Source organism: Thamnophis elegans, chromosome 3 (assembly GCF_009769535.1).
Source record: "Thamnophis elegans isolate rThaEle1 chromosome 3, rThaEle1.pri, whole genome shotgun sequence".
Lineage (NCBI taxonomy): Eukaryota > Metazoa > Chordata > Lepidosauria > Squamata > Colubridae > Thamnophis > Thamnophis elegans.
In genome coordinates, this window is record NC_045543.1 from 18,637,974 (window position 1) to 18,662,769 (window position 24,796).

The 24,796-nt window shown below is 36.6% G+C and overlaps 1 protein-coding gene across 1 annotated transcript in view; it reads right to left on the minus strand.

The window, feature by feature from the left end:
* Positions 1 to 24,796, minus strand: part of RANBP17 (RAN binding protein 17) — a 186,489-nt gene that overhangs the window by 55,709 nt on the left and 105,984 nt on the right. Inside the window, exons 17-20 of the mRNA XM_032214676.1 lie at positions 21,879 to 21,942; positions 21,681 to 21,789; positions 15,315 to 15,418; positions 3,495 to 3,583 (exon numbers count right to left, since the gene is read on the minus strand). Coding sequence (XP_032070567.1) covers positions 3,495 to 3,583; positions 15,315 to 15,418; positions 21,681 to 21,789; positions 21,879 to 21,942 — 366 coding nt within the window. The remainder of the gene's footprint in view (positions 1 to 3,494; positions 3,584 to 15,314; positions 15,419 to 21,680; positions 21,790 to 21,878; positions 21,943 to 24,796) is intronic.

Consider the following 24,796-nt stretch of genomic DNA (forward strand, 5'->3'; position numbering starts at 1 on the left):
CAGGAACCAGAGAGGTCTATCAGAAACAAGGTCAATGGCATAGAAACTTGGAGCAAAGAATTCAGATCATGGGAAATATCATCCTGCTGTGCTGTCTTGGTCAGGCCTCACTTGGGAGTATTGTGCTCAGTTCTGCACACCTCAGATGAAAAAAAAAAGACATTGAGAAACTGAAGCAAGGACTAACAAGATGATGAAAGGATTGGAAACCCAAGTCCTGTGTGGAATGGTTAAAAGACCTAGCTTGAAAAGGTTGGTAATGGACATAATAGTTGTCCTCAAATATCTGAAAGGCTGCCATATTGCAGAGGGCTGGAGGTATTCTCACTTGCTCTAGAGAGCAAGACTAGAATTAATGGGATGGCATGTCAAAGATGGAGATACAGATTAGACATCAAGAAGAACTTTTTGACAGTAAAAACTATCAATTAGTGGAACAGAATACCACACAAAATGATTTCTTCCTTTTCACTGGAGGTTTCCAAATGGAGGCTTCCAAATAGTCATCTACTGAGGATAGTGTAGTGAATGCTGCATCAAGCAAGAGTTGGACTGGATGACCTCTCAGGCACCTTCTAATTTTGTGAAGCAAAGTAAGAAGCTGAACTCCAAGGGGAGCAGTCTTCTAACAGATTCTTGCGATAAAGCTTTGCACGGACAGAGATGGGTGTTTGCAAATCACAGGTGGGTTTCCACCAGTTCGCACCAGTTCGGTAGAACCGGTTTGTCAAATCTACTGAACCGGTTAGAAGAGGTTCCACCAGAAAGCCGGCCACACCTACAGAAGAGGTTCCAAAATTTTTTGAAACCCACCACTGACACACACACACACACACACACACACACACACACACACACACAGAGAAAGAGAAAGAAAGAAAAAAGAAAGAAAAAGTGAGAGAGAGATGAAAGAAAAAAAAGGAAAAAGGGACAGAGAGACAAAAGGAAGGAAAAAGAGAGAGAGAGAGAGAGAGAGGGAGAGAGAGAACACCTGGCCAGCAAGCTATTCCCACCAGGTCACATGGCCAGCAAGCCACTCCCACAAAGGAGGGCACACCCACAGAGTAGGTTTGAAAAATGTTTGAAACCCACCACTGTTGCAAGTCCAGAAACAAAATACACTAGATTTGCTTGAATCTCATATTAAATCAAGTATGTCTTGGCTGAATTTAAAATCTATGGTTAAGCCAGGATTTAAAGACAACAACAGTATAATGCTAAGCCACAATGTGTGAACCCACACACTACACTAATTCAAAAACAAAATATGAGTTACCATTGTGTGACCTACCTATTCTATAGCTCTCTGAAATACAGTAAAGTAGGATTTGTTCTGCAGTGACTATAACAAAACCTGTACCTTACCTAAAGCTTTCTGAACACTTGGAAAGGCTTATATTTAAAGTAATAGAAATAAACAGAAAGCTCTTTGCATGAAATATTCATGTTTTCATACATGAAAAATGGTAGTGACAGGTAGAAAAGAGTCAAGAGACTGACAGATTATCTTGTTCTAATTAGAAGTAAGTTTTACGAATTCCACCAATCACAGTGCTTTTGTAGATGGATGTTGAGTCTTATTCTGCTGTGTGTTGCCTGAACTTTCAGAATTTAAGAAAGTGAATTGTTTGTAGAAAAGCATTTAAATTTAATTAAAGCCTCAAAAGTTGTACAACTTATTAAATGAAATATGGAACTATAAAATTATGGAAAAATATCTCAGTCACTGCATTCTATTTTTTAGGTCCAGTTGGTCCCTATTTTTTAGGCACATGTTTTTATTTAAAAAAATACTGCTTCTATATGTTTAGGCATGCTCCATACAGCCCATATACTCTATCGACTAACCAAGACAAAACTTCTGAACTGGAAACCCTGAATCAGACAGTTTGACATATCAATAATTCAGGAGAAATGTATGACTTTCATATTTATAATTCTTCATCCTTATTTTCCTTTTTATAGGGGAATATACCAAGCTGAATCTATAGCTTATTATCAGAAATCCCTTTAACATATTTTGAGATATTTTAATAAAGCTTTGTGAGAGATCAAATTTGTTACAATTTTGTAACAGATTTTTTTTATTATTACACATATTTGCTCTTCATCCTTTGCCCAGAGGGAGAAACTATAAATCTTTTCTCAACTGAATGAACACCATTTATCATATTCATTTTCTTGTCAATACAATTATGAAAAGCCTTTGGCCTTTTTCCAAGGAGTCTGATTTGTTATGGAAACCCAATTAGTATAAGCAAGCCTGCTACAAACAATTCCATTTTGCAGGATAACGTTAATGTTCTTGCTCAGCTAGATACTTCTAAACATTAAAAGAGAACCCTTCCATATATGTAATGATTTCAAGGTCAAAGATCAACTAAGAAATATTATGGATTCTGCTCATTTTTGCCATCTAGTGGACAAAAGTCACATTCAGTGCTGTTTAGCCAAACTGAAAATTCAAGGAAGATACAAGTGTTTCTAAGATTTTTTTTTAAAGTTTCTTGTAAACATTTATTCAAGTGAGGCAGCAATAGGAAGAAAGCCGTTTAGCAGAACAGTTGGAGACTTGTGCATATTTTACTGTTTGTATTAATTTTGCTGTTAAATAATTGCTCTATATTATTTAAATTTTTGTTTATGTAGTTGTTTTTAAAATAAAGCTTTTGTAATAGCTTTAAAATAAAATAATCTTAGTATTAAGAAAGGAGACCCTGTTTTAAACAATTTTTATATGCGTGAGAATGAAAACCTACTCCCAAATATTGCCTAAGATGATTTCAAATAAAGTCAAAATGGAACGCTGCACTAAGCTACTCTTTGAAGTTCTCCGTAAATGTTAAGTCCAGACGGATGAATTGTAATATAAGCTCTCTTGATTTCATTAAGGGAGACTAGTCAGAAGTTTCTAAGGAGACGTATAACCCCATTTTTCTTGAAAATCATATGCACTCACTAATATTAGTAATCAAGTTACACAAAATGTTACTTTGGCTATTAAATAGAAATGATAATCCAGAAAACACAATCAAAATCTGCAAGTTTTGCTAGCCTAAATCATTTATGATGTAATATGAAACTGCATAGCATCACATGAAATCAATACGTCTAAGTATGATTCCTGCAATAAGTATAGGAAAATTAAGTGTATAACAGGATAACCTATGCATACTTTAACTAAGCAGAGACATATCACATCATAAATTAAAGGGCTATAGAATTATTAAAACACTGTAGGGTTTCAAAACATTTAGGGATTAAGTGTGGTGTAACCCCCCACCCAAAAAAGTGACCTTTTTGTGGTCTCTCTCCAAATGTTGCCTTCCCAGTTAATGGCATGAGTGCAACTGTACTGTAATTTTAGCTGATTACATATTAGTTCGTTTAGCTTTGTTTCCTCTACCCCACTGTGCCATGCTATTAAACGAATGCAAAGGACGTGGTATCCCTCTGTGCACAGAACTGGTATTGTCATAGTGTAATAAGGATACATCCAGTCAAACAGCATGGTGTAGCTGGTCTTTGTGTTCAGAGCAAAGGCAATCCCTCGAAGATCTCTTGCCAGTCCGATCAACATACGCTGTCAGTGGGAAAGAAACACAGTAATTGATTTTCACGTTAGCACCGAGCAGATGGAGTAATGATCAACCAGTAATGAGCACAATATTTGATTTTAATTCATTAGTGTAAATGTCTTCCCACCCCCTCTAAAGAATGCTAGGGCTTAAGTCTCCCTCTTAAATGTTAAATATTCATCAAACGTTTACAAATATGTAATAAAGGCTTCCACAGAATAATGTAACTGAGTTTAAACATTGGATATAAAATCATATAATATTTTAAAGCTGAAAATGTACATTTATGAAAATGTATGGCATTTCCCCCCCCTCCTTGCTAAATTGAGGATTTTTACAGATGAAACTTTCCTAACTTGATCATTACTCAAAATAATTTGAAGAAAATGCATTAGTTCATTTTATGTTTCAACTAAAAGTAGTTGATGAGCAGGAAACATGAATAAATTTCCATAAATATTACTGAGTATATTCAACACATTAATAATAAATGCACTGAAAATGTTTCAGATTTTAAATGTTGACTTGTTATTGAACAGATGTTGCAACCTAGTAGATATTCCTTAAAAATCATACATGGGTATCTCCTCTCTTGCAGAGGTTTTAAATAACCAGTTAAGATATCAGAAGTGGCTGTTTCATTTCAGAAACCTCAAAAGAAAAGAATGACAATTAGTATTATAATCAGTATATGGGTAGTTTTACTACCATACTAACTTTTCTGTACATAGGAAATATTTGAAGGTAAATCTTATAATTTTTGTAAGATACACACAGTTTGCTTGTAGTACACTTATTACACTAAGTCTGAAGTAGTTTTTAGTCGTAGATCATTCCTAATTTTTTAAAAAAAATATTATATTAGATCACCCTTCTGGGTTCATGTAACTTCTCCAGCACAGTTAATTCATGATAAGACCATAGGAAAATCTGTCTAGATTACTTACTTAAGAAATATGTCATGTAAAATGTGAAAAACCCATTTCAATTCAATATACACAATTCAATCCAAATAGTTACCCTGATTTTGTTTTTCAAAGTTACAAAACAAAACGTTTTGTCCATTCCAGAATTTGCCAATTATGTAATTCAACCATAATTCTAAATGGGCAAAAAGAGAAATTGGATGGAGCCTGCCAAATGTCACAGTAACATCAACTATCAAAGGAAGAAAGCTAATCAGATAAGGTGTTCTGGTCAATATAGCGAACTACAATATTACTCTGCATCAAAATGAGCTCTCCTGGAGCTTTGTAAGATTAGATTACATAGAGAAGAACTTAATTCTCAAACATAAAACTGTTGTGCGATATACAAGTGTACGCCTGTCGCACTCTGCATTTAATCATGGCTTCTTCCTGGCTATTCACATATAGACACTCAAACAAATACTTTGTTTTCATTAACATGATTATGAAGAAGTTTAGAGTAGGAGAGATAGCTTAGTTTCTCATAGGAAAATGTTTCCATAAGAGAAAGAGGAATATTAAGAACACCAAAAAGAACTCTGAGAAGAATTGGAAGAAGTTTGATAGAGGGTGTATAAACCAAGGCAGATCTAGGCAGTTTTGCCTATTGAAGATTTATGTGGCTGGTATTGGACTTATAATGGATTATTGAAGACTAATTGATACAAGGGCAAGTCCAGAGTAGTTTGCTGAAGAAAGTTATCAAAGAGAAGTGTGCACAATAAAACCTTGTTTGTCCTTCAAAGATGACCCTTCTGGCATCGAACATGACAGAATATGAAGATGTTCTGCTAGCCGGAAATGAAAGAGAAAGCTTATGTCAGTCGGAGTGACAAGACAGCTGCCAGTATATTCAGCTCTGCTTTATTTCTGAGGAGAAAATTAGAAATAGCCACGTAAAGGCATGTTAAATTCAAGAAAACAGTTTGAAAACATATGGAATGAAAGCAAGCTTAAGTTGCAATATTGAGTACAGGAAAAAAAAAAGTTCTGCAATCATGGAAAACATAGACTGTTTTGTTTAGCAGTAAATTATTATTTCTAACTTTTTCTAAGAAATCAGGAGTGAAAGTAGGAGCTGGAAAGAGACGGATGGGAGAAAGTGAAGAGGGCAATGAAATAAGTTTAGGAGTAAATAATCTACATTAGATTGGGTGTTTTAGAAGGAGGAGGATGAACTATTTGGTACTGGTCCATCTTTCTGGGCTTATTAATTGGATAAATGGTTTGGTATTAATATATAGAACACTTATTCTATTCTTATGAACCAATGTATTTCAAAATGAAACCTATGACTTATACAGACCTTCTTGAATTCCTCATGCCTTACAAAATTGACTATATGTTCCATTATACATGTAGCATTGCATTATGTGCTATGTGCTATGTGCTATGTGTAAGTATATATGTATGTGTATGTGTGTGTATGTATGTATGTATGTGTGTGTGTGTGTGTGTGTATAATTATTAACCATGTACTCTATGGCATATGTCATGTAAATAAATCTAGGCCAGCTGTTTCAGGTGTTTATCAGTGATTGTCACGTCCATGTGTAATGGGTCTTATGTCTCCATGGGTTTGTGAAGGAGTCAACAGACGTGACATGCCCTCTTGTCTCCTTGACCTAAAGTGGGTTGGAGACTCTGGATATGTTAAAAAATGTTTTGCTGAGAGCATCTAACTGCATATATTAAATATCTCTAAGAAGACAATTCACAGTACATGGAATAGACCATCGTATAGCTTTTCCAGAGTCAGATTATACTACAGTTCTTTAGAACAAGATTTATAAGGAGCCATCAACATAAGCCTTGTTAAGGAAAACACTCCTTCAAAAGAAAGGAAACCATTGAATGTGTTACTTTAATATTTTCAAAAGCATTAGGCTAATTAATACCTTGCCTGATTCCTACCACACCTCAAAGATCTTTTCTTCTAATGATTATCTTTATTAAAAAAATCCAGTCAAGGCCTATTCTTTCTAAAAGATCTTTCAGATCTTTTCCAAAATTCAAGTATATGTACCATATTTTTCAGAGTATAAGACGCACCAAGATTTTGAAGAGGCATATTTTTTTAAAAAAGTTTTTGCACTCTGCAGACCTCCCGAAAATGGGCCCATTTTCCCCCCAAAAAGGGGCATGAATAGCCTTTAGGAGGCTTGTAAAGTGCTCAGGGGGGGGGAGCAAAAAACACTCGTTTTTCGCTCATTTCTACCCTCCCCAGCCCCCTCTGGAAGCCTCCTAAAGGCTATGCACGGACATTTTTGCAAAGGGGGCGAGGTTTCAGGAGGCAAAAAATGTTGTATTCAGTGTATAAGATGTACTCTTTTCAGCCTCTTTTTTGAGGGAAGTGCATTTTATACTCTGAAAAATACGGTATATAATTTCCAGAACAAAAATCCCATTTTCCTTCAACTAGTTCCCAGTATCTGTATCATCTTTCAAACACTTTCTGTCTCTTTGAAGCCAAAGATTTCAAAAGACCAAAGAATTTACGCATATATTTGGGCAAATGAACTGACACGGTTACAGAGAAAGAACTTGTAATTCACATGAACCAAGGTAGCTGCCCTAATCTCCATGGGCATAGACTAGGAAGATATGTATAGGTATTACATACTTTCTCTCCACAAACAATATCTGTCAGCATGATCAGACTTTCACTAACTCAAAGCTATGAATTTACCCCTTCCATGTGAGAAACTCATGACAATATTTGATATATGAGAAAAAGTGAAATCATAGTTCAATGGATTATTTAGCTGTTTAAAACAGCAAATACGATAAATATCTGGAACATTGTTATCCAAAGTTAAAATAATGGAAAAAATAAAATAATAAAGAGCAATTCAACTATGGCATTCTCACTATCCAGAAAGTCCTGCTTACTCTATATTGTAATAAAATTATTGAATGATTATACAAAAATATTTCCTGAGAGCAAACAACATCCTAAAAGTAGGGATATAAATGTAGTTATTTACAGTAGTCAAAAATTGGAATAATCTCTTCCACTGTGCCCCCCCTCCCCCCGATATATGACAGGCCCCAACTCTGCTCATATTTAGGAAATAGACCTGGCTTTCCACCCTAGGCATTAGGGACCAATTGAGAGGAGTTCCCTTTTGCTTGTTTTGTTATGGCTTTAGTTGCCATTGTTATACTTGAGAGACCGCCTGCTGCCAATTACCTCCCACAGACCCATTAGATCTCACAGGGTTGGCCTCCTCCGGGTGCCATCTACCAGCCTATGCCACCTGGCTATTACCCGGGGGAGGGCCTTCTCTGTGGCAGCTCCGGCCCTCTGGAATGAACTCCCCGCAGGGATTCGGACCCTCACCTCTCTCCAGGCCTTCCGAAAAGCCGTCAAAACCTGGCTTTGCCGGCAGGCCTGGGGGTGATGAGTTCCCTCCCCTCTCGACATGTATGGTTGTGCGACTGTTGTCTACTTTTATTATTTGTATTTTGTCTTTTATGTTCCCTCTTTTTTTCCCCTTTGAATTGTTCGCCGCCCTGAGTCCTCTCGGAGAAGAGCGGCATGCAAATAATAAAATACCAAATATTTTATATTTATACATTGTATAATTGAGTTTTTAATTGTATGTGTGGGTGGAGTTCCTCATTTTGTTGTTGTTGTTGTTATAAGCTCACTAGACAGATTGTTTGAGTGGGTGGTCTTATAAATCCAGTAAATAAATCATAAATATGTCCCTTCCCCATATAGGAAACACCCTATATTTTTGCTCACCTTTTTATTATAACCACATAATAGTTATAATGCATTCCAGGAAGGATATCCATATTAATAGTACACCTTAATAACCCAAAAGATGTACTTCAAGTCTGAACATGGGAAAACATACAAACACATTTTTTGGTAACCAAACTTATGCATATTTTCATTTTCACGTGAAAGTTGCATATTTTATAACTAACCATAAAGAAAAAGAGAACTATTCTTAAATGTATTCTTCTACATTTACTTCTATTTACATAATGGGATTATGTAAAAGGAAATCTCTTCATTTTCAAAACTCAAATTTCATGGCTTTTTATGAGGGAGCTGGGCAGCTCAAAATGTGATAAATAAATAAAAAGTTATTCAGAGACAGGGAAGGGGACATCAACAAAACATGAATTTTCTGTATATAGCAACAGTCTATGTCAGTTTAACTTGCTAGCTAGACAAGATACCATTCAACACCTCAAAACAGGATTTTATAACGGAAACATCTGATAGACTTTTAAGTATAGTAGTACTTCTGGGTGCAGCTATAATATTACCTTCATAATTCTGCTCTATAATAACAGCCAAGAAAAAGGTGAGGGGTCATAGTGCTTTGTCTTTAGGATTAAGATGGCTGTCTTCTTCATCCTTACAGCAGACTCTTAATTCTACAGACACGTCTTAATAACCTCTAAATAGTTCCAACAAAAGAGCCATGTCAGAGGAATGAGCAGGCCCCAAGGTGTTTCAACTGGAGTGTTTTCATCTGCCTTTATTGCACTATCCCTCTCCAGAATTAAGGCAATAACCTGTGATAAATTATTCAGGAACTGCTACAGGGATCAAAGCAAAATCATTCTGTTAAAGTGCTGTTTGCAACATTTGGCACTTAGTGTGAAAACTTTTAATGTGTGCAAGCTGAAATCAAGGATTTTAAATAATTCAACAGCTTTGAGTTTGGGTGAACCAGCTATAAATAGCACGATGCTATTTAACAACTCTTCTTCCTCAGACATATTGTTTTACTTGTTCTTTCAAACGAATCACATCATAAATAATATCAGAATACACTGACATTAAATAGAGAAAGTCAGCATACTATTGAGCAGAATTTCCAGGTCCAATCTAGGGGATTAAGAGAAAATAGAGTTGAGGAAAATAGGCTATCCTTTTGGAACATGAGTTCCAGCTAATGCTGTGGCATGAAAATTGTCCCCATGTATTTTGTTAGCATGTTCTGAAAAATAAAACTGAACATATGCTTTATGAACCCTATTGCTAATTACAGATGTAGTTCAAGAATTATACGCTATCTTGCCTCAATTATATTTCAACTACACATTTCAGATGTATAAAAGCCAATTACAAAACACTATTAGAAGCCACAAATTAAATGAATTTGGCAGTCACAGGCCATTTTCTAAGTGATATTTTAGTAATGTCACCTCCCTGCAAACAGGAATGCTAAACATTTCACCCTAGAATGGAACGGATTATATTTTTATTTTCATCTCTTAGAAAACAGAGTACCTGAAAGCACTTTACGCATATTATTTATTCATTAAGATCTAAACAAAAAACCAAACAAAAACACTCCCTTAACCTAATAAATTATGTTTAAAAGATTTCAGTAGAAAAGTTGACTTTACGATAAAGCAACAAATCTAGTTCTTTCGCAGGGGCTTAGAGCATGAAGTTTCCCTTTATACAAATTAGACAGATGGTGCTTACAGTAGAATTTACTAAAGGTCTGTCACAACAAATGCAGCCAAGCTGCATATTTAATCACTGCAGAACCTTGTCTACCTGCAGCTGCCAACTGCTAATCCAATTTCCCTGATAAATGTGGCAAGAGACACGATCAGCAATAAAGAGCATCTAACTCCATTTTCCTGCAGGGCGTCTTTTGATGAACATTTAGGACGGAAGCAAGGAGTGCACTGTGTGGCCCGGCTTGTGGCAGCTGCATGCATTCTGAAGGCATAGTTCTCAGGTTACTCACTTAATTCTGCCACTATCATTATGTTGCTATTGATCTCAGTAGCTCTTGTCTACACAGCATTACTCTAGATGGAGCTGAATCAGGCAGTTATCATGCATCAAAGTTGCTCAAAAGCCTGGAGATTTCCCCTTAATTACTTGTGATTTTATTTGCAAATACCGTTAAAGTGTAATCAAAGCAATCACTTTCTAGGGTCATTAAGAACTTGCTAGTTTAGGGATATAACACTGGAACTCCATTATAAAACAACAACAGCATCCCCAGTAAGAATGCTCCTGTGTCAAGTAAGGCAGTACATGAGCACTGTGTTTTCAATACCGATAAAGTCTGCAAGTGACAACAAATTGCAATCTTTCATCAGGGTTATGTAAAACCCAAATCTTAATTTTAAATGACACTATAAATCAAATAACGAAATAGAGCACATATGATGTTTGTATCTAATGAGGTTTACTCAAATCTGCTTTCCAAATCTGGTACATCTGCTCACTATACATACATAGATACGTACGTACATACATACATACATACACACACAAACTATTTTTAAACAGCACATGTACACTGAGTAGGTGGGTTAATGGTCGTCCAACATATACGGGTAGTATTAGGTCTGGGAAGAGCTATTCTAACTGGTCTACCAGTTTAAGAGTAAATTGGCAATGCTTATTTTAGAATCAAAGATGAATAAAGATATTAATTACAAAAGTATCTAGAGAATCTGATGAACACATTTCATATACTTTTCTCAAACAGCTGCTAATCAAATCACCAGTTTTATCATGATTTAACACATACTGATATTCTAGATCAGTGTTTTTCAACCACTGTGCCGCGGCACACTAGTGTGCCGTGACATAGTGTAAGGTGTGCCGTGGGAAAATTACTTTATATATAGTCAATATAGGCACAGAGTTAATTTTTTTAACATTTTCTAATGGTGGTGTGCCTCGTGATTTTTTTCATGAAAAAAGTGTGTCTTTGCACAAAAGGTTGAAAAACACTGTTCTAGATCACTTATGGTCACATTCTTATAAGCTTTTCAGAAACTTGTAAGGGTTTGAGAGAGGGGATGCTTCTGCCAACTCTTCTGTTGTGGATCCAATGTAACTGGACAATTTTCATCCAGTTTCCAAACTTATGTTTATAAAGAAGGTTGTTCAGACAGTGATTAGGTTACAATTCCATAGGGCTCTAAAAAAAGTGTATTATGTATGGATTCAGGTCTGGCTATAACAGACAGCACTTGTTTGCACTTCTTGATGATTTATGGAGGGAATAAAATGGGGGCAGTGCATCCAACCTGGACCTCCTCAATCTCTCAGTGGTTCTTTTGATATCACTGGTCATGGATCCTTCTGATCCATGGAGTGAGAGTTGTGAGTGGAAGACACAGTGTTACGTATCTTCTGCCTTTATTATTATTTGCAGAGTGCTGGGAGAGATCATCCGATAGCAGGGAGTGAAGTATAATTAGTATGTTGATAATAGTTGTATATCTTTGCTCCTGGACATCTAGGTGATGTTGCTGGCAATACTTCTCAGTGCCTGGAGCCTGGAAGAACAAGCTTGGGTTCAACTTTAGCAAGATTGAGCAATTGTGAGTTTCGAGCCCTTCTTGTCTGAGAAATGGAAAGTTTCCATTTTTGCTTTTGGAGGGGGACACTCCTCTGCTCAGGCCTGGTATGCAATCTGGGGGTCATCTTGGGCCTTGGCAATGGAGAGCTGTGGCCATGGATACATTGCACAACTCTTATCTAGTGCACCAATTGTGTATGAACCTGGACCAGGAGGCTTGCTTGTCATTATTCATGCTGTAGTTACTTCTTGGTTGAACTACTGCAATGGACTCTACATGACTGTCCTTGAAAACCTTCTGGAAGCTGTAATTGGTCCAGAATGCAGTAGCACAGAGAGTCATGGGTGCTTATCAGTACAGCCATGTAGCATCTCATTACTCTGCTATACTGGCTCCAAGTAGGCTTCAAGGCGCAATTAAAGGTGCTGGCTATTGTTTATAACGGCCTACATGCTGTAAGACTAGGTCACTGTGGGGGTATCTTTTTTCTCTGATTGTTTCTGCCCATCCCACATACTCCAACAGAGTGGGCATGCTCCAGACATCTTCTGTAAAATAATATCATCTGATAGAACATAGGAAGCATCCCTTCTCTGTGATGGTTACTGCCATCTTCATTGCCATTTCACTTGCTGCAACCTTGCTAACCTTCAGGAAGCCCTGGCTGTTCCCTCAGGCCTGGGGGTTAAACGAGATGGATGAAGTTAGATGAGAAGATCTCATCCAATCAAATGTAGGTATGTAGTGTATTTGGTTGAATTTTAATTGTTGTAGGAAAGCCAATTGGTCCAGTGACCAAAAAGCACCAGGCCTGAAAACTAGAGATCGTTAAGTTCATATCCCGTGTTGGTCATGAAAGCCAGCTGGTGACTTTAGGCCAGTCACTCACTCTCAGCCCCCCCCCCACCTCACAAGGTTGTTGTCGTAGGGAAAATGTGAGGAGGAAAGTTGGATATGTTCGCCACCTTCAGTTATTTGTAAAAATAATAATGATGGGATACAAATAAAAATAAAACAAAAATATAATTCTATTTATATGGGCGTATGCTGCCTGGAGCAGCACTTTTTAAAAGTTATGTAGCTATATAAATCAAATCAAATCAAATCAAGTAAGTTTTTGGCTTTTTTCTAGTACCTTTTTTCTAGTATGTCCATAAATTCACTAGATGTGTTTGATACTACACCCTATCACACTGCAAAGTAAGATAGATGCTTCAGTCAGGAGATGCTGCAATATTATTATTTGTAGTAGTAGTGGTGGTGGTGGTGGTGGAGGAGGAGGAGGAAGAGGAGGAGGAGGAGGAGGAGGAGGAGGAAGAAGAAGAAGAAGAAGAAGAAGAAGAAGAAGAAGAAGAAGAAGAAGAAGAAGAAGAAGAAGAAGAAGAAGAAGAAGAAGAAGAAGAAGAAAGAAAGAAAGAAAGAAGCAGAAGCAGCAACCTCCCCAGTGACTATGTTTTCTAGAACTTCATGGCTGCTATTTTTGGAAGGGAAGATATCCCATGTGGCTTTTTCCTTTTCACCTCTTCAAGCTAGCTTGCTTCCCCTTACAAGTACTGAACTGAGATTCAATTGCTTCTGTATGGCAACTTCCATATAATAAGGGAATGGCAGTGGTGTCTTCTTGTCCTTTCTCAAGCAGTAAAGTCTCTTGGCTCTGTCTCAGAACTATTTTTTTAACTTCCCTTAAATTTCCTACAGCTAGCAAAGTGGAGTGGAGAACTCTGAATAAGTAGCTCACAAATTATCTGAATCTATGGAATTAATATATAGCTCTCTGAATTGGGGCTTATGTTCTCCTGAAATGCATCAGAGAAGGAAAAATTGCAATGATGCTACCGAGTCTCCCATCACACTTTAAAATGCTAAAGAAAAAATACTGATAGAGCTTCTAGGAATATTACACAACATATCTGAAATAGCCACTCTAGAGTGCATGGTTAACTGTTTGTTCATAATACAAGAATGCAATTTATTTAATGTAATGTAATGCTATGCTAATGTGTTTTGTTCCTGATAATGCAGCTTCCACTTAGCAAGTCTTTTCTCCCCTTAAAATATACTGTTGTTTTGACACAAACAGCTTGCTACACTTAAGGATTTTACTAATAAAACATAATGTTGTGCTAGATAATATGACTGTTGCCACAGCTGAACTGACTTGTCAAATCAATCCTAATATGGCTCCCACAGGCACATAAAAACCTTATTTAGCTATCAGTTATCCTAATCACTTTGTTGGGTTTAAGAATGTAATACTTCAAGACCAGTTCCTATTTATACATATATGCCCAGCCATTTAATAAACTCTTGATTTATATATTAAATTCTTGTTTATAAGAGATGTTCTAAGCATACAATGTTTTTAGCTTATATATGTCTAGGTCCTCTATAAATCTACTCACACCCAGCTGTAATATGTAAATTAAACAGACAGATGAGCACACAAGCTCCCAAGTATTTAATATGCAAGAGACAAAATTACACAAGGAAAGGATGCTAAACATTTATTTTAGATCTTGTTCAAAAGCAGCAATCAGCAGGGAGAACTAAATACAGTGTAGACTACAGGACTACAACTAAAAACACCAGTCATATGTCTGGCTCCTATTTAGTAAGGAAACCTATAATGCGACATCATGTTTTAAATCTTGTCTACTTGTTGCTAAAAGGGAAGTGAAGGAAATAAATAAATTGGTTGCATGATGTCATATATGTCTCTTATTAAATCTAATGGAGAGAAGGGAGCTCGTGATATTTTCATGCTATCTTTAATTACATCTTTTTATGAATAAAATTCTTGAGTGAAAAATCTCCAATGGAAACCCATTATCTCCACTGGATGGCAAAGCCTTTACTCTTCTCTTTGGGCAATCAACACAGACAAGTGATTAGTTACATTTGCCATGGCTCCTTCAATCATTCAAGAACTTGTCTTGACCAAGCCTTTACTCTTCTGTTTGGGCAATCAACACAGACTAGTGATTAGTTACATTTGCTATGGCTCCTTCAATTATTCAACAACTTGTCTTGACCAAGCTACAAGGCATGTATTGTCAGGATGAGAGTCAGAGGCATGGTAAGTAAAGGAAAAGAAGCCACTGCTCTCTGATCTATTATTGTGCCTTGTCAATGTTTTGCAAGCCTCTTAAGATGTAGATTTCGGACCTTCCCCTTTCCATGGGGAGGGTAGCATCACACCTGAAAGTCCAGCAGTTACGGAATTTTCCTATGGAATATCTGCTTTTAAAAGACAGCATTCCATAAATAAAGGCAAGGATAAGAGAAATTCAACAATGTAGCCAAAACTGATCATATGGACTTCAAATGGAGAATAGAATTATTCATAACTCACTTCCATTGAATTCAATAGGATTTAAATATGATTATTTTTACATATTTTAAACCACTCTTGATTATGATGAGCAAGATTTCTCCTTCTACTCCGAGTGTAACCTACCTTTGCTTCCTCTTGCTTAAAGCTATTGTTAAATATCTGGGCTAAGGTTTCAAATGAAACTGTCAGGGGAAGCATGAAGTTTTCAAACTCATCCTCATCTTCTCCTGCAAGAAAAGGAGGGGAGAGGACACAACTATAAACACGAATATTATTAAATAATTTGACATAGTAGCTATTATGTGAATAAACAAAAACTTTGGGTTATGCAAAGTTATACCTGAAATGTTCTTAATTCTGGATGTCTTCTTTTAGTAAACACATGGACTGACAAAGCAGTCACCAGCAATTATTTCACAGCCTGTTGCTATTCTCCTTTGTTCTTTTATTTTAGGAATTGATCTCAATCCTACTCAGGTGTTTGGATTTAAGGAACTTTGAAACACTACCTGCGTTTAAATGAATATCCTTATTTTTTTATATATGACCTCTGTCAACAAAGGTTATAGTTAAAGGGAATTGTGAAGCTATCATATCCATGAAAATATTTCAGGGGTGTCAAACTCACAGCCCATGGACCAGATGTGTCACCTGCTGGCTCCCACTGGTTTAGCGAAAGGGGAAAAAGCCACAATACGTCACGTGACAATGCCATGACAACGCAAGTTTGACACCCGAGATATTTAATAAATATGTAAATAGAACTTAGCCTTCTTTTACACTGGGAACATTTCTTCAGTTAACCCCTACTGGCTAGCTAGTATACTGTCTAGTGCCAATTCATGTCAAGCTAATGTAGCTGAAACTATAGCATATATGATTCAAAGAATGTATGAGCTATATATAGCTAGAGGTTTCACCGATGCTCAACATTCTTTAGGGAAAGTGATGTTCAAAATAGTCCCATAAAAACTCAGTTTTTGAGTTTTATAATATGAGAGTATGTAATATTGAAATACCTCAATGGGGGGGGGAGGAGAGGAGACAGAAAAAAAAATGGGGACGTTGGAGAGGAACTTTGATCTGTGCAGTTTAGAAAGAACTGTCATTTTGCCTGGATAATATCCTTTTTGTTCTCACTATGAATCTGAGCTGCCCTCTTCAAGTTGTCCCCACAAGTCACTAATATGTCAAATATTGTTAACATAGCACCTCTGGAATACATACACGATCCCCCTCCAAAATAAAAATCAATTACGCTAAGAAATACAGTAGTAGTAGTAGTAGTAGTAGTAGTAGTAGTAATAATAATAATAATAATAATAATAATAATAATAGGCATGGAAAATAGAGCAATTCCTGGAGAGATAAAGAAAAAAGAAAATGGGGGATAATAGGAGTGGAATGACAGGAATCAATCAATCAATCCATCCATCAAACAAACAAACAAAGCTTTTCACATTGTAACTCTGGTATCTTGGGACATCTTTTTTTACTTTTTTATTTAAGAGATTTATAAAGCTGCCCACCTTATGCAATATGATCTTGGGCAGCTCACAAACAATGAAATAAAATAAAAACAATAAAAGCCAAAACATCCATACTGCCAACTGTCACCCCCCCCCAATTTTCTGGACTACAGCCTCCCAAATGCTTTGAGAAAAACCAGATGTTGATGTAGCCTTTTGGAAGGCTAGAAGAATAGGAATACACACATATCAGGGAAGGGTGTTCTTATCTATATATACCATTGACAGGAGTAGAGTTAGTTTTCAGAGTATTTTCCTTGCCGAATGGTACTATTGCTACATCTTTTGAAGTTCTGTCAAAATTTATGGTGATCTTCACTTTTGGCCATCAACAAAACTTTAATAATTCATTTTGAAATAATAAACTAAGTAATAATGAACTAAGAACAAGAAATTCAGAACACACACACACACACACACACACACACACTGTTCTGATCTAAACTGCATTGATACAGATGTGTTATAAACACATTTACGACTATTGCAGCGCCCATGATCATATGATCACCCATTTATGTGCTTCAGGTTTCATGATCACATGATCACCATCAATATGCTTCACAACTGGTTTGTGACAAGCAGAACTCATAGAGAAGACCAAAGTAAAATCTTAAATTGCGGACATAAGATGCTTTGCTTATCGACTGCAGCACTTCATTTAACAATCGAAGGGAAAGTGAGGTTATAATAGCAATAGCACTTAGACATATACAGCTTCACAGTGCTTTACAACCTTCTCTAAGCAGTTTACAGAGTCAGCCTATTGCCCCCAACAATCTGAGTCCTCATTTTACCCGCCTCGGAAGGATTTAAGGCTGAGTCAACCTTGAGGCATTCAGAATCAAACTCCTGGATTGAGCAATGAGTTAGTCTGCAGTACTGCATTCTAACCACTGCGCCACCATGGCTCTTTCAATCACAATCATGTTGCTAGTCCCAATTATGGTTGCTAAAAAAAGGACTAACAGTACAAAAACCTCTTAACAATTTTTCTCCTAAATATGGGACAGGGATTATCTGAATCTTTGCAATCTAGATATGGTAGGCCTGTTAAAGAGTCTTTTCTAAGAGACAACACCAGGATTTTATTTTGGATACAATTCTAGGAGGCAATCATCAGGGAGGATTGAAATACTTCAGGCTGTATTTAGGCTTGTACTCATAATTATGTAACTTGTTTACTTGTTTTATCTAACATGTGGCATAGCTGAAATTTCTCAAGTATGGACGGTGTTATTACTATATACTGTATAAATTGTGAAGTTAAATATACTGTGAAAAATCAACCAAATAATGAAGCAACACATTGAAAACAACATTTATATCAAAATCCTTCAGATGGGTCAGAGGTGAAAATTAAATAAGGAATCAGGAAATTACTCGGACCCTAATAGAGGTGGCATGTGAATCTTACCAGGATGAACCAAGCCATAGAATTTTCCAGAAATCCCCAATTTAGCTGAATAACCACCCAGCAAATTAGAAAAACAGAGGTTGCATTCTTTACTGAATGGGGCAGGCTGATGTAATGGAATGGAGATGGTTCCATAAGTAACCTGGCCCAATGCCATGTACGGCTTTAACCAACACCCTGAAATGAACCTGGAAGTAAATTGGCATTCAAATGCATCTCATGGATGGAGCAAAGGGTGCCCAAAATTGCCTATGCAACCTATAATCCACACAGATTCTATGTAGGACAGACATTGCACAAAAGAATTGATAGACACATGTATGTGTAAAGCAAGAAAGGTATGCTGTGAACCTTGTCATTTAAAGAGTTGCAACTGGCTGGATCCAGAAGAAGAGCTACCTCTACTACTGCCCCCGCCTTGTAGAATATCCCCCCCCCCCCAATGAAATGTGAAGGGTCCCCTCATGCCTAGCCTTCTGGAAAGGAGTGAAAACTTAGCTTTGCAACTTCACATGGGGAACTCAAAGGAGTACACACCAATGGGATTTAGTGCCCTGAAAACCCTCCCTTCACCTTTTAATTAATTGTTTAAATCACTCTTACCTATTTTTAGAATTTAGAAGTTTATATAATATTTTTATGTTTAATATTTTATTGTACACTACCCAGATTCCCTCTCCGAGAGATGAGCAGTTCCAAAATATAACAAACAAATAAATAAAATCCTGATGGGTATTGCTGGATGATGATCTAAATCAGTGATGGCGAACCTTTTTGGCACTTTGTGTGCGCTTCTTGCATGCGCGCTTTCTTTCTTGTCTGGGCCGCAACCTTGAAGAGGAACTGGCCAGGGGACATGCACGCACTGGAAAATGTACTTCTGGTTTCCGGCGCGCACATGTGCAACGGCCAGCAAGTCTTCCCGGTTACTGCCGCATGCACAAAGGCCAGCTGATCATTGCGTGTGCATGTGCGCCAGAAACCTGGAAGAGGAATGGGCAATGCCAGGTGATATGGCTCCATAGGTTAGCCATCACAGATCTATTAAGAAGAATATGGCATAAGGTGTGTGTGAATATACATTACATCAAAATACATACCAGGCTTTTTGGAAATGGCAGTACCATATAGATTTTTTTCAATATTTGCATTTTGATCTTTTCATTGCCAATAAGGTATCAAAGGTTACACATTCTTTATCTTAATCGCACATTAGAATTAGAAGATAGATATACCCTGCAGGACAGGTGATGACAGTGTAAGTGACCAAGCGGCTACCCCCAAAAGCAAGAAGCAGGAACATAATGTTAACATCCAGAGGTTCTATTCTTGTCTCTGTCTGAACACATTTGGATCCAGATACTATTGCAGTGTATGTCATACTTGAATTTACTGATTCAGGAAATAACTTACAAATAAATACTCTGATCCTCCTATTCGCAGTCTCTGTAATTCAAATATACATAGTGGTAGAAGTGTCCAAAAGGTTTTGTGCAAGGAACAGCCGGGTTTGGGTACTCACTGCATGGATTAAAACACAGTTTGAACTATGATATGTCCAGAGGTTTAGCCAAACTTCCAAGCCATAATGTATCTGCTCTCCTAATAATGGATGTCACATGAAGGTAGACAGCTGGATTCATAGTGATACTCAATATGTTACTAAAGTGCTACTGATAGAATATCTTGCTAACTTTAAACCAGCTGTTAAAGATTCAAACCTTTTAGGAAGCATTTAATTAAATTGCTGGAGGTGGGAGATGGGATGCAATATCTCATCCAGTAGAAGGTGATAAACCATTAAGGACGAGAAGTCAAATATTTCCCAACAGCAGAAAGCAAGTAGTATATGAAACAGTAGATGTGGTCAGTTGGTTTTGGTTGCAAATATTTCAAATACCTATCATTTTTCAACAATGGGTTTTGCTCACTACAGCATTGTTTTTATTTTGCAGTTATAAGTCTCTCCTGGGCTTGAATGCAGGGAGAACCACATAAGAATGTTCCACAGTTAAGGCTGAATAATGAGGGATCATATTTGCCCTCATAAAGATCCAGCTCTAAGAATCCTGTGAGAGGTATATATTATTTTGAGAGATGGCAGGGAGCAAACCAAGACTGACATGGACACCAGGAGACTATCTGTATAGAATTAGTCTTGTCTATGGTTGTTTTTGACAGGATTCCACCGAGCAGAAAGATGGTGGCAACAGACTGAGAAACAGAGTCCTCCAGGCAAAAGAAACACACGGCTTCACTGCACTAGGAACAGTTCTTGATGCAAACAGTCCAATTGTTGTGGCGCCATCATGCCTGATAAAATTAACATGGACTCAAAAATTCTAGATACACCCTTCATTGAATGACATGGTGTTCCTTGCAGAGCTAGTTCTAGAGACTCACATGGAGGTAGACTAGGACTGTTCAAAGTAGGGTGAGATTCCACTGAAATGACTGGAAGGAATCAAAGTTACAATAAAACATTTTTCACTTCCTCAACCCAGCCGTACTTTTTAATCATTTTATACATGTGTATTTAAAATACCTAACCCAGAGTATTAAGGTTACATTTGAAGATAGGCTATGAGGTTTCTTTGGCTATTGTGCATTGCAAGTTTCAAAACTGAACAGTCTTAATGCTTTTTCCCAGAGAATTCACAAATGGGATGACTACTTGTACTCTCATGTTTAGGGAAGTGCTTGGTAGTGAAGACTTGACTTAACTACATGTCTTTTTTCCAAGATAAGATTTGTTACTATTTATTTATTTTATATGAGATACACAGGGTACCCAACAGAGGAAGATGTTTACTTCCATACTATGGTTACTTTAAAAATGCAGCTTTTACAGTTATATAATCTTTAGCTCACTTATGGAAAATGAATGAATGAATGACACTATGAGTCTACTTAAAATATATAAAGGAGTCAAAGATTAAAGAGAAAGATTCCAAATATGTAACTGCTGTGGTAGGGGGGGGAGCCTTACAAAATTAAAGGAATCTAATTAGAGATTAATACAATGCTGGACCAAATTCTTGGTAAGACTTTAAGGTCAAAGATGTAATTGTGGTTTTAAATTATTTTCCAAAATTCTAGAATTTATTTATGAAGATTTGTGGTTAGACTGGGTTTATATAGAATTTTAATTAATTTTTCTTCCAATGATGAAAATGGAGAGTGACAAGTACAAAATGTAGCTCTAGAAAGTTCTGAATAACATACGCAGAGATTGTACATGTATGTTATAAAGAGATAAGTGTATTGAAATAAGCTGCAACAAGAAGAAGCATTTAAATATTCTGATACATGCTTCAGGACTTAATACTTTACCCTTTATGAATGCGCATTCCCAAACCTCAAAATTTGCTTTCTTTATATGTAATCTAAGTTACTAGATTTCAACATAATATTTTCAGAATTATCTAGCATGCATTATTTTGGCTGAAAGAAATAACACTGATGCTAAGAACATTAATTATTAAGAACATTGTGAAGAAAGTTGTGCAATATCAGAAGAAAAAAAGATGAACACATTCTTACCTAAATCTACCATGAGGAGACGTGTAAGAGCAGTATAGAAGGTTGTTCTGCATCTAAGATCGGTCAAACCATAATTATCATTGACACCCAAGAATGGAAAGTGTTTACTCTGGTAAAGAACAGATAACAAAATTAATTTATTCACGATTTAAAATTAACAATTTAAAAAAAATATTAAAACAAACTAAAAAGGCCTACCGTATGATTTTGTAGCATGAACTTCACAGCATCTATTTTCACAAGCTTTTTTAAAAGGATATAAGTATTTCTTGTTAAGGAAAATAACACAGTCCAATTAATTTGTTAACATCACACACATATTTAAAATTCTGACTGACAAGGCAACAACAAAAAGAGTTAACAACAAATAGATATATGTATTGTGTATATAATTGTATATAGATGAGTGCACATGTGTGAATAAAATCTTTTTTTTTTAAAGAAATCAGCGGACAATGTATATAACATTGGGGAAAGTGGGATAGAGGTAATCTTCTATGGCCTTTGGAATTTAAAAAGCAAATATACATTCATCCTGGAGAAGGCAAACCATTTCTAGATTGTTCAAAAACACAAACTATTTGAGCTTTCCTATAGTCACCAAGAATCAAACTCAATTGAAGGTGCTTTTATCAATTTTACCGCAGTTGGCATCAATACTGGGAAATAGTTCAAAATCATCACTTATTATCCATACTAATAAACATTTAACAATCTTAAAAATTGAAAATCTTACTTTGTAGAATTATTTTTGGACAATGTAATTTGTTCAAGCACTCATCAAATTTGCAAATGAGACCAAGTGGTGGGGTGAGGGGGAACACTTTAGAAGAAAGACTGAAGATTCAGAAGAATCTTGACAGACTTGAACATTGGGTCTTATCCAATAAGATGCAGTTCAGTGGTAAGAAATCAGGTTTTTCACTTATGCAGGGAAAACCAAATAGAGGTACAAAATAGGCAGTACTTGGCTCAAAAGTATAGTACTTGTAAAAGGAATCTACGTGCCCTGGTGTAGCAAAACTTAAATATGAGCCAGAAGTATGCTGCAGCTGCCAAAAAAGCCTAGGCTGCATCAATAAAGGGATAGCATCAAGATCACAATAGTACTTCTCTAAAAACTTCTAAGTCTTCTGGAAGAAGGAAGACTTGCCTACAACTCAAGAATGGACATTGAAAGTTACAAACTTAGCCAAGATGGCTAAAATATCGGCATATCTTAAAGATCATTCAAATGAGAGATATAAACGAGACTGGAAAAAATGGATTGACTATATACAAAACAAATACGGGACTAAGAAATTCCGGATAGCCTATGCTTAAGATCAGGAATGATTTAAACTCTTCAAAGTTAGTGTAACAGGAAGAAGCTAAGATCAATGTAGAGATGTTATTAACCTCTTTTTTATTTCTTTTGTCTCAATATATTTTAGACTGTGTTTGTTAAAAATCTATACCGTGTACAGGCTCTGGGAAGTCGGGGGGGGGGAGGGAGGTGGGGTGTTGGTGGGAGGGTGGGGGGAGGGGGGATATATACTATGTGTTAGATTTCAATGTAATGCGATTTCACATGTATACTGTTTCTTTTTAATTTCTCTGTAAAAATAGGACAAGTTGAGTACATTGACATATAGTAGAAATACACCAAGGGGAGGAGGAGTGGGATAGAAGAAAGATGGGTAGAGAGGGCGGGAGAGAGGATGGGAGGGAAAGTGAGAAGGAAGGGAGGGAGTGGACTGGGAGAGAGGAGTGGTAGAGGGGGAGGGGAAGTAGGGTAGAGGGGAATGATGGAGGGAAGATAGAAAGTTGGAGGGGGGCGGAAGAAAGAGGTGTATGGAGAGTGGAAGAGGTATATTGGGTTTCTATTTTGGGGGGTATTGTTGACAAGAGGAATTGCTGTGATTATTGTTTAATGTTGTATGGCCCCGGCTATGCACAGTATATATGTGACTGTATGAAAATGAAAAATAAAAACATTTTAATAGAGAGTAGTACTTCTCTAGACTGCACTACTAAAGCCACACTTTGAATATTGTGTCCAGTCTGGTCACCGCAATATAAAAAAAGATGCTGAGCCCCTAGAAAGAGGACAGAGAAGAGCAACAAAGATGATAAGAGGTCTGAAGTCTAAACCATATGATGAACATCTAAGGGAACTAATAACTTTAGTCTAATGAAGAGAAGCATTAAGGGTGACATGATAGCCGTCTTCTAATACTTGAATGAATGTCACAGGAAAGAGGAGACTGATTTATTCTCCAAAGCACCTGAAGACAGGCAAGAAGCAATGGATGGAAGCTAGTCAGAGGGAGATCCAATCTCCTTAAGAAAAATGTCCTGACAGTGAAAACAATTAGTCAATGGAACAGCTTTCCACTCAAAATTGTGACCGCTCCATTGCTGGAGGCTTTCAAGAAAAGATTGGACAAATATTTGTTTGGGATGGACTAAACACTCTTGTCTTGGGAAGGTTGGACTAGAAGACCACCAAGATCCCTTTCAGCCCTATGATTATATGAATGAAGATTCTTAGAATCTTCTTTAAAAAAAAAAAGCATTGAGATGAAAGGGAGAGGGTTACAAGTAGTTCAGCCACTGAATTATTCCTGTCCTATTCTCCTTAGAACAGCGCTTTCTCACTTTTCTCTGAACAAGAAGGGAGGCATTTCTTTTTACTGATAACAGAGGAGTTTGTAGGGAGGCTCATAACACTGAGTCCTGAATTGTCATCAATCTGTGAACCAACTATTACAGTATCCAGGATGTAGCAACAGATACTGAAATTGTAGCACTAAATTGACCTTTACTGAAAAAGATTATTGGCAATCTGGAAATTATTTAAATTAAAATGAAAATGTGAAAATACTTATATTTCCTTATATCTCAAGTATACATCCGCATCTTTGTGGTTTCACCTGCATACAGCTTATCTGTCTTTAAGCTTGGAAATTTACTTTTAATATTATTTACATAAGGGTGATAATTCTTGTTTATAAGCATGTAGCATGTTTAAACAAAAGGGACTGTTTAGATTTCATGGTCATAAACTCATGATAATTATCAACATCACTTAAAATCAATACTAGAAAATGGCCATAATTTTTATCTTTATTACA